The following is an 11,261-nucleotide window of genomic DNA, read 5'->3' as shown; positions in this document are numbered from 1 at the left end:
GTACATGCCCTTGACCGGGAATCAAACTTGAGACCACTGAGCCAAACCAGCCAGGGCTACTGGCTACTTTTTTGTGTCAATGTTGTAATAGTTGAAAAAAATTCTGAAGAAGAATATTTTATAACAAATATTGTATGAAATTTAAATTTCAATGTCCATCAATAAACACCCTAAAATCAATAATAATGGATAATCTATTGGATATTGAAAGAGAATGTATTACTTAGAAAGTTAATTTCTAAGTGGAAAAAGCAGTATAAAACTTGTTTCATGAATAACTAACTATAATTCAGAGAACACAGAATCACTACAATGTCTTAGGCACATTGTTAAACGAGATATTTTTCAAGGGAATCCACAAAAACAATGCATTAAATATGTATGATGGTTATTTTTCTGTCAGCAGGATTAAGTTCTATTCAACTAGTTTGTAAGTGTCTAACAGTTCAGAAATTATTTACTTAGAAAATCAGATTGAAAAAAGAAAGCACCGCATGGCTGGTGTGGCTCAGTGGTTGAGTGCTGACCCCATGCACCAAGAAGTAACTGGTTCGATTCCAGGTCAGGGTACATGCCCCTGTTGCAGGCTCGATCCCCGGCACGGGGTGTGTAGGAGACACCTGATCAGTGTGATCAGTGTTTCTCTCACTGATGTTTCTATCTCTCTTTCCTTCTCCTTTCCTCACTCTAAAAAAAAAAAATCAATAAAAATATATTTAAACAGAAAAAAACAAAACAAGAAAGCACCTTTTGGCTAGACTGTCAGAAATGAATGTTTTATAAGAACTTGTTTAAAGAATTCAGTTGACAACTGCCTATTTAGTGTATAAGTTTTGTTTTGTTTTGTTTTGTTATCCTCACCCGAGGATATTTTTCCACTTTTTGTACAGAGAGAGTGGGAGGGAGAGAGAGGAAGGGAGAGAGAGAGAGAAACATCGACGTGAAGGGACACATCGAGTGGCTGCCACCCGCACGACCAACCAGGGCCGGGGACAAACTGCAACCGAAGTAAGTGCCCTTAGCGGGAACCGAACCCGGGTCTCTCCAGACCACAGGCCGACGCTCTAACCGCTGAGCCAAACTGGCGAGGGCTTGTTTTGTTTTTTAAATATGTTTTTATTGATTTTTTTAAAGAAAGAAGAAGGGAGAGAGAGATAGAAACACTGATGTGAGACAGAAACATCCATCTGCTGCCTCCTGTATGCCCCCCACTGGGAATTGAGCCCACAACCCGGGCATGTGCCCTGACTGGGAACAGAACCAGCAACCTTTCAGTGCATGAGACGATGCTCAACCAATTGAGCCACACAAGCCAGGGTGTTGACTAACAATTTTAAGAGGAATCATCTTTTTTTTTTTTTTTTTTTTTTGTGGGAGGGTTAATCCTCAGCCGAGGATATTTTCCCATTAATATTTAGATAGAGTAGAAAGGAGAGAGGGAAGAGAGGATGGTGAGAGAAAGAGAGAGACAGAGAGAGACAAACAGACAGACATTGATTGGCTGCCTCCCAGAGGACCCCAACTGGAAATATGCAACCGAGGTACATGCCCTTGCCTGGGAATCAAACCCTCGACCCTTTTGTCTGCTGGCTGATGCTCTAACCGCTGAGCAAAACAGCCAGGACAAGAGGAATTATCTTTATAGGCTATAATTTAAAGAATTTAACAGAAATTTGCAATGATGAACAACCCAAAATATCATCTAAAACATGCTGCTATCAGAAACACATTCTTTACATGGCTGAAACATCCCAAAGGAGAGCTTGATGATCAGTGAAACTGAAGATAATGACAACCAATATTTATTCAAGTACTCTAATAAATGCTCAATTTTATGAAAGGGACTAGGATTTCTCCAAAAAGCCTGTTTGCAAATGACCAAATATCTTTTTATCATACTTTTAAACTATGAAAACAGTGACTGGTTCAAAATGAGTCAAAACAGTTCTCATATATGAGGAATAAGTCTAAAGCAGGTTTTAGCAAACTATGGCTCATGGGCCAAATCTAGCTCATCACCTGTTTTTCTATAGTGTCAGAGGTAAGGATGATTTTTACATTTGTAATGGTTGAAGAAAACTATGAATACTATTTCATGACACATGAATATTATATGAATTTCAATGCCCATCAATAACGTTTTGCTAAAATACAGCCACAATGATTGGTTTACACATTGTCTGTGGCTGCTAATGGCTTACAGTGACAGAGCTGAGAAAGCATGACAGGGATGACACAATCCACAGAGCCTGAACTATTATTTCCTGTGTGAACCATTCCAGAAAAGTTTGCCAACTCTGACCTAAAGAGGGCGAATGTTTGAAGGGACAGGAATGGTGGCCTACACATTTAATATTCAGAAATGCTTAGAAATCTAGCCACAAGGCAAAGAAATAAGAAGCATAATAAGAGAAAGCTAATAAAAAACAGCTGAATCAAAAGAGTAATCAGTTTGAGGGGAATATAAGTGATTCCCCTGCCTCTGGAAGGTATTATATTCTCTGTAAAAGCAGTATTTTCTTGTTCAGCCACAAGAAGTGCAACAACTATTTGCACTTCTGTAAGTTACCGCCAATTTTTACCCCAAATAATCACAATAAAATCATATCTATGAAATATTTTTGTGGTTGCTATGGGACTAACTGTGACATCAAGAGAGCATCATGTAAGAGCAATGACAGGACAGGGAGAAGTAACAAAGGGGTACTGTGAGCTGCCTCAAGAGGGTAAGAATTATAATTAGAAAGAAAAGCCTTATAAAATAAATGTATCTAAAGTTATTTTAGCCCTGGCTGGTTTGGCTCAGCAGTTAGAGCGTCGGCCTGCGGTCCGGAGACACCCGGGTTCAGTTCCCACTGAGGGCACGTACCTTGGTTGCAGTTTGTCCCCGGCCCTGGTTGGTTGTGCGGGTGGCGACCACTCGATGTGTCCCTTTCACATCGATGTTTCTCTCTCTCTCCCTCCCACTCTACCTGAACAAAAAATGGAAAAATGTCCTTGGGTGAGGATGATAAAACAAAAAAAAGAAAAGAAAAAAAGAGATTGTTTATATTACTCTTCATTTATAAGCTGCAGTACATAATGCTAAAAATATTTCACAATGCAGACTATAAAATTGTAAGAGCACTCCCTAGGACTAAAATCAGCCTTTGCTTCTTCCTCTTCATCTGGAACTGACATGCTATAACAAAATCTGGTGTGGCTTAGTTCAAATTAACAAACCATATGTGAAGTTATCTTATGAGATGCAGTTAAAAGATGACAAATTCAAACTAAATTTCCCTAAAATGTACATGATGATTTCTATCACCATTGCTAATGGATATTTGAAATAATTGTCTCCATTTTTCGACACCAGATTAGTGTTTCCATCTGATTATTGTAAGAAAAATTTAATTGAAGGGACAAAGGGTTTAACCAAAAATTAAACAATAACAAAATTTTGTCATTTTAGAAGAGGTATTTTAAAAGAGAGAAGAATGCAATGAATTTGAACATGCTATTGAAAATCTTTTCAAGTTCAGCAAATGAACTTCTAAAAAAAAAGTCAAACATTGACTTTGATATATCAAGTTTTGCTTAGAAAACAGTATCTCAAAAAAGAGGTATAAACCCACACTTGTCTTAGGAAATAGCACCACTGTTCTGAAAATAAGCTAAAGACATTTAGTGCTGTCCCTTACCTCCAACTCTGCTTCTAACACCTCTTCAGTGGTTCGGGTCCGATCTTTTGGTTTCTTCCATATCTTTGGTGCATTTATAGCTGTTTGAGCTGAAATATAAGATCAGGCTGCCATTACTTCCCACTGCAAAGTTATGCTTGCAAATATTAGGTCTGAATGATACCTGTATTCAAATTTAGCAGAAGAAAAGAGGGCTTTCACCCATACTGAGGTGATAGATGAATGATAATGTGAACAACTGTGTAGCTGTGGCTCAGAGGTTGCAATGGCAATTGTCTTGGGCACAAATTATTCTCATCAGCTCATGTAGCCTTCCATCCAGTGGCCTAAGTTCTTCCTCCTACTTCATGGTTAGGACATACCTAGGCACATAATTCAGTAAATGGTGATTATCTACATAGGAAACTGGCCTACCAGCCCATTCTAGATGTGGCTCTGCTTCTATTGCTCATCAACTATGTGATCTTAAGCAACTCATACTTGTTAGGCCCCTGAATATTCAACTATAAAGTGTAAGAGTGAAATTAGATGATATCCAAGGATCCTTTTGAGCTACAAAAATATTAAATCTCAGATTCTGTTTTTAAAGTTTTCTAGACAAAGGGATACTTTGAGATATCCTTTGATAGGCAACACTTCTACAACATTCAATTCTCATTCCAGATCAATACTGTTGGTTTAGTCTTTTATATTGCTGGGGTGAAAATTAGGGAAGAAAACATTTTTTACTGAACTATTCTATTGTATTAGAAGGTCTAGATGGAAAGTTAGACTTACAAAATATTTTTCAAAAGTCATGTCTTACAAATTCCAAAAAAATCATCCAACACTTGGATGTACAACTTAATCACCAGATAGCATACAGAATACGTTAAAAGGAGCCCAGTAAGACAAGCACCATATGATTTCACTCATATGTGGAATTTAATGAACAAACTAAACTACCAAGCAAAATAGAGACAGACTCAGAGAGAGCAGGCAGGCAGCTCTAGTGGTGGTAGGGGAGGTCTTGGGGGTGTGTGTGAAGGGACTGAGCAAAAAATAGAGAGAGAGAGAACTCGTGGACAAGGACAACAGGTGTGGTGATGGTGGGCTGAAGGGAGGGAGATGAGTGGAGGTAGAAGAGCGCATATAGGTGAGAAATGGTGATGGAAAAATTTAATTAAAAAAAAAAAAAAAAAAAGGGCTGCCCGGCCAGTGTGGCTCACTGGTTGAGCATCAACCCATGCACCAATAGGTCACAGGTTCAATTCCTGGTCAGGGCACAAGCCCAGGTTGTGGGTCTAATCCCCAGTGGAGGGCTTGGAGGAGGCGGCCAATCGCTGTTCTCTCTCATCGATGTTTCTATCTCTCTCTCCCTCTCCCTTCCTCTCTCTCTAAAACCAATAAAGAAAAAATATTAAAAATAAAGAAAGGAGGAACCTAGAGAGAAGGCAACACATAAGTTAACAGATAGAAAAGAGGTATTATAGGCTGGTGGGTAGGGAGAGGAGGCAAAGAAAAGCCATTTTATAGAGACATTATCAAAAGTGAATAAACACCAAGCCAATTCTCTACAGACATACAAGATCATTCACTTAGACTAAACCAACCACTCTAATGTTAGAGAGCCTCAAATCTTTTTTTGGAAGAACAGTAGAAGAGGAATACTCACACTGTTTTTAGGAACAACAGAAAGGAGACATTTAACACACTTCTCAAAATTACTGTACCATCATAAAAAAGAAAAAAGAAAGAAACTGCCCAGCCAGTGTGGCTCAGTGGATTGAGCATCATCCCATGGACTGAGAGAGGTCCTGGTTCGATTCCCAGTCAGGGCAAATGCCCAGGCTCTGGGCTTGTTTTCTAGTGGGGGGCGTGTAGGAAGCAGCCGATCGATATCTCTCTCACATTGATGTTTATGTCTCTCTCTCCCTCTAAAAAAAAAAAAAGAAAAGAAAAAACCACTGTAAACTCCTTTGTTACACATACCTCAAACCAATTTTTCTTTATCCTTCCCCTCAGGGACCACAATGAACAAGAACACATTATTAGACCAGCTCTTATTCTTCCTCTGTGGCCTACTGAAGGTAAACCATTTCCTTAAAGTATGAAACTCAGATTATGGTTACTGTGGGTGGGTTTAAATCTGCTATGGCTTCACAGTCTTATATTAAATAGATATTCATGTGCATGTGCAGGTAGTAGTGGTCTCTTCCTTTTTTATGGATCTTCTGATTTGTAAACCAGTCTGTTTTATGTGCATCTCTCCTAGATGCTTGTGATTGATTCTTCCATAGCAGAATACTTTTTAAGAGTTGGAGAAACCTGTACATTTCATTTCACACATGTATGAATTCAGCTCTAAATCCCATTCATGGAAAAGGGGAAGAACATTTTCTGGAGAATTTTTTGGGATCAAATATAAACTCATCTGCTTCTAAACAACAAAAACCAAGAATATATCAAATGTACCCAACCCACAAACATTAAAACATTTCTTCTATGGGTAACATACTACATTTAGTATGCTTAAAAAAAATAGCTACTTACATGGCAGGTATCATTAGTACTTTAAAGCAGTAATCCACCACTAGAGGTGAGAGAAAGCATACACCTCTTCAGAAGGTAATCAGTCCTTTTAAAAACTGAACATAGCACACCTAGTGTCTACTGAGATTGATAAACATCCCCTCTTCTATTGTTGATGGAGATGTGCAGTAAAATCTGCGTGGGCTAAAAGAAGCGGAAGGAAGAGAGCAAAGGAGGGAGGGAGAGACACAGACACACAGATACCGACTCCCTCTTTTAAAGGGATAGTATTGCAGAACTAGCTACAATAAGGAAATTAAATTTAAGGCACTCGCCCAGCCGGTGTGGCTCAGTAGCTGAATGTCGAACCATGCACCAAAAGGTCGCCTGTTCAATTACCAGTCAGAGCACATGCCCAGGTTGTGAGCAAAATCCCCAGTGGGGGGCATGCAGAAGGTGGCCAATCAATACTCTCTCTCATCAATGTCTCTATCTCTCTCTCCCTCTCCCTTCCTCTCTCTCTAAAATCAATAAAGAAAAAAAAATTTAAGGTACTGTCTCAGATTTTTCTTTCCTTTCTCGTCCATTCCCAATACTACACCTTAGATTAGGCCCTTATTACTGCATTTATTTAATGAGACAGTCTCTCAATTCACTGCCTTTGATTCTTTAATTCATCATGTAAAATACTGACTGAGTGATGACTATTCTAAATAATTGATTTGGCTGGGTTATTCTTGTACTTAAAATGTTCTTTAAGGCATCATCCATAGGGCCAAGAAAAATTCCCTACATGGGGTGGGTATTCAAATGTACTGATTGATCAAATAATAGCAACACTGTGTGGAAGAGGTATTACTGACATTGTGAAAACAAAGACAAGATTCTTTCCTTCTTGTGGTGCATTAAAGCACTGCAGGACAAGTGACAATCTCTGCATGAGATTCATAATCATCTGAACCTAGAGATGCCTAAAGCAGCCTTCCCCAGCCTCCATAAAAACTCAACTCTTATAGGCACATTTAATTTCTACTATTTTAAAATACACACATAAAAAATATAAACAAAAAAGCAATACTATGATTTAAAGATTTTTTGCAAATTTTTACATTATTGGCAGAAAAATCATGTTTTTCTTCAGAGCTTATTTTATGAAATGATTAATGTATAAGTTCAGAAAAACACTAGGGACACAGGCAAGCCTAATCATTGGGTTTTAGGAAGATCTTTGTCTTCTCTGTCAGACATTTTAGAATTTATTTCAGGAATTGCATCATTAGAAATGTTCCCACATTTTCAACTCTTTACCCTATGAATGGAATAGACTCCAGAAAATTGTGCTACATCGCAACTGTTGTAACTGGCAATGACTCTGTTTTAAAAAAGAAAAGCACAATGCAGTCACATTTTTCTGCTATCTGTAAGATGCCTGACAAGTCGTACCTGTAAGTGGAAGAGTCCCTTGTTTTTCACTTACTTTTTATATAGGTTCTACTGGAGTCAAGTTGCTATTCTTGCAAAGTAAGAACTAACAACTCTCTGTCTGCAACCTAGGAGATAACTACTGGCCTTGGAGAAAAGAGGCTAATCTACAAGATTCATAAATGTACTGGGTTTTATTAAACCCATATAAGTTTGCAAAAACAATCTTCCACAATGCCTGAGGAAAAAACTGTTATGTAAGGTGGTAGATCATATAAAAATGGAAAAATTAAGAGTAGTTAAAAGACAGAAATATAAGGCATCCTGAGAAACTGCTCTGTAAAAACATGATGTCAAACACATAATCTCTTCCTTTTCTTTGCAGGAGTATCTTAAGAGAAACTCCAAGAACTTAAGTCATGGTTTCTAGTCTGGAATCCTGCCTGACTCTCAGATGTCAGAAATGTTGCATAGTAAGTACAAGAATGCTGTACATTACTGCTATCACTGGCATAATAATATTTTGATTTCTGGGTTATTTTTACTTCTTTTAGTCCTGTTGGTCCTTATATAAATATGACAAGTAACCTTTTTTTAAAAAAAATTTTTATTTATTTTTTTAGAGAGAGAGGGGAAAGGAGGAGAGAGAGAGAGAAACATCAAGCGGCTGCCTCCTAGATGCCTTCATCTCAAGGTAATTCCACTAGCGATGCAAGTCTGAAAACAACTTTTACTAAAGATAACATATTGATAAAGTTAAAATTGCTTCTCTTTACTATATCACTTCTTTTTTATTACTTTTTATCTACTAGTCAGGTAGGTACACAAGTAAACTGTAAGGGTTTAAAAAATTTCAATATTTTCTGCCCTGGCCAGTTTGGCTCAGCGGTTAGAGCGTCGGCCTGCGGTCCGGGGAGACCCGGGTTCGGTTCCCGCTAAGGGCATGTACCTCGGTTGCAGTTTGTCCCTGGCTCTGGTCAGTCGTGCGGGTGGCAGCCACTCGATGTGTCCCTTCACGTCGATGTTTCTCTCTCTCTCTGTTCCTCTCTCCCCCTCCGACTCTACCTCAACAAAAAATAGAAAAAAAAAAAAAAATGTCCTCGGGTGAGGATAAAAAAAAAAAAAAAAAAATTCAATATTTTCTGGTGCCGAAAAGGAAAGAAACCTTTTTCACTCTCCCTTTTCTCTTAGATCTTTGCCTGGTGAAAGATTGTAACTGTAAACCCTTCCCCTATCTTTGACTTAGGAGTAAAAAAAATTTTTAAGCTAAAGAAGCCTCTTGCCCACTTTACAACTTAGGAATGTTTTTCTTAAGGGCCTAGGAGCTTCTGTAACCACCTTGCTTGTAATTTTTCCTTGGGATAAAGATAACTGATAACACAGATGGACAACTACTAAGAGAATTTAGGATAAATTAGATACAACAGCAATGGTGCTGGTAGTTTTGCTACATGAGGACAAATTATCATTATCTTGAAAATATGTATGTAATAGATTGTAACTGCCTGGCTTTAGCAAAGGATGAGCTTTCCTTCTGTCCCCTACCTCATTAGTGGGTTGCCTGTGATGCTCACTGCAGTCTTAATGCTTATTCAATAATAAAACTATTTTCTTTCCTACATTTCTGGAGAGGATTTTCTGGATTTAGAGATTTCAATTTTTTCCCAATAACTGGGTAATGAGAACAGGAAGGTCTGGAAGGTACCTGAAATGAGCAGACTAGCTGAAGCTCATGTGACCACATCATACCAGGAAAGTGACCCTGCATTATAAATCTCCCTTCTATTCTCTATTCTTTTGGACTATAACATGAACCCTTTAGTTCTGAGACTTGAGATGGATGTGTCTCTGGACTGAAGGTGACACAAAACCAAGAGGGCAAGAAGCCTTATTAAGAATAAGTACTTTACTACTGGTAAGGGAAGGGCCCAGGTGCATGGTCACAGGGTTATACACAAAGAGTAGAATGTTCCAATAATAGAACTTTGGGTGAGAGTTGCCTCTTAGCACCCAGTTCTAATCCCTTCTCCTCTCTGTTTACTTTTTCACATTTTATTTTACTTTTTCTCCTAGCTTTGAATTCCTTAGAGTCAGCAATAAATCATTTTGATTACATCACAGTCAAGAATTTTGTATGGAGTTCCGTGAGGCTGGGGATCCTATTTTATCTTTGTCTTTTACAGATCCCCATGAGACTCTGGAAAATTTGAAAATTTATCTGAGAAACTGGGGCAGAACAAAGAAACCCAGGTGAGAGAAGGATACGTTTTTACAATGGTGATGTAAATGAACTGGAAAAGAATAATGACAGTGATAAAATACATTAATGATGGGTCACTGAGAAATGTCAACCAAAAGAAACACTGGAGAATAAGTCTATCAATGTTTTTCCAGCATCTTCTAACGGGTTGCTGTTTGAAATGTATGGATGGCTTGGTAATTATGTTTTCCATTTTATGTTAAAAACAGGCATTCTGCTCTATGACTGCTTCACAGAAACTTAAATAGTATAAACTAGTCTCCCCAGGAAATGGCACTGGCACCAAAAAAGTAAGTATAACAAAATGAATAGTCTAGACTTAAATTCTACCATAAACAAAATTCAAAATTGTATTTATTATCATTTTATAATGAATTTTCTCTAATTAATGTGTTACCTTTACAAACAACACCAACAACAACAAAAAAAGAAAACATGCATTTTAATTAATTTAAAATTAAGGCACAGAGAAGTCTTTTTTGAGGGTATCTCAAGTACTTATCAACGTCCCACTTAAATTTTTTTTCTTTGATTTTAGAGGGAGAGGAAGGGAGGAGAGAGAGAGAGAGAGAAACATGGACGAGTGAGAACATCTATTGACTACCTCCTGCGCGCCCACACTAGGGATCGGGCCCACAACCTGGGCATGTACCCTGACCAGGGATCGAACCAGCAACCCTGGCATATTGGGACAATACTCTAACCATGTGAGCAACCGGGCCAGGGGCAGCTGTCTTCTGTTTTTGTAACAGGAGAGGCTGTAGTTAAGGAAGGACCGGTAGAGTGAAGAATGCTGTTTGTCTGTTTCTCTTACAGCATGGCTTGTCAAGTCATTAGGAAAATGAAGTGGCAAGGTAACTCTAAGTCAAAAATTTGTTTAGAAAAACTCAGCAGAATCCAGTCTATCTAAGTAACTGGGGATTGAACCTGCAACTCTTAGGTATGTTCCCTGACCAGGAATCAAACCCACAACCTTCTGATGTACTGGATGACTCCAAGCAACTGAGCAACCCAGCCAGGGCTATTATGCAATTCTGTCAGCAGTGAGAACAAAGATGGCTGCAGTAAGACTGGTAGCATATTTCCTAGGCCTCAGTATTTTATTTTACTGCTCTTTCTGCAGTGTCTTAGGCATTTCTGCATTTTAATAAATGCTTTTGTGCCATTTCTTCCAAAATCAAAATATATTGCAATTTAAGGTAAATTTAATACAGATGAGAAAATGTCAATCACTACAGCAAAAAGATATATTTAGAAAACAGACTTCAACACAAGTAGTTATCTTTCTGACTATTCAATGCCTTTCATCTCTAAATACAACACTACAGTTCATTGTCTTGAATATGTAAACCTGGAAGAAAAAAAAAAACCTTAAATCTGATCAT

General features: G+C 38.1%; 1 protein-coding gene across 7 annotated transcripts in view; it reads right to left on the bottom strand.

The window, feature by feature from the left end:
• The window catches only part of EIF4G3 (eukaryotic translation initiation factor 4 gamma 3), a 319,284-nt gene that overhangs the window by 86,113 nt on the left and 221,910 nt on the right, over nucleotides 1-11,261 (bottom strand). For all 7 annotated transcript variants that reach the window (XM_036256518.1, XM_036256520.1, XM_036256521.1 and 4 more), the window contains one exon: nucleotides 3,684-3,772. In XM_036256518.1, the coding sequence (XP_036112411.1) occupies nucleotides 3,684-3,772 (89 nt within the window). The remainder of the gene's footprint in view (nucleotides 1-3,683; nucleotides 3,773-11,261) is intronic.

This window comes from Molossus molossus, unplaced genomic scaffold (genome assembly GCF_014108415.1).
Source record: "Molossus molossus isolate mMolMol1 unplaced genomic scaffold, mMolMol1.p scaffold_m16_p_12, whole genome shotgun sequence".
NCBI lineage: Eukaryota > Metazoa > Chordata > Mammalia > Chiroptera > Molossidae > Molossus > Molossus molossus.
Note: the sequence above shows the minus strand (reverse complement) of the source record. Positions and strands in the feature narration are given on the sequence as shown.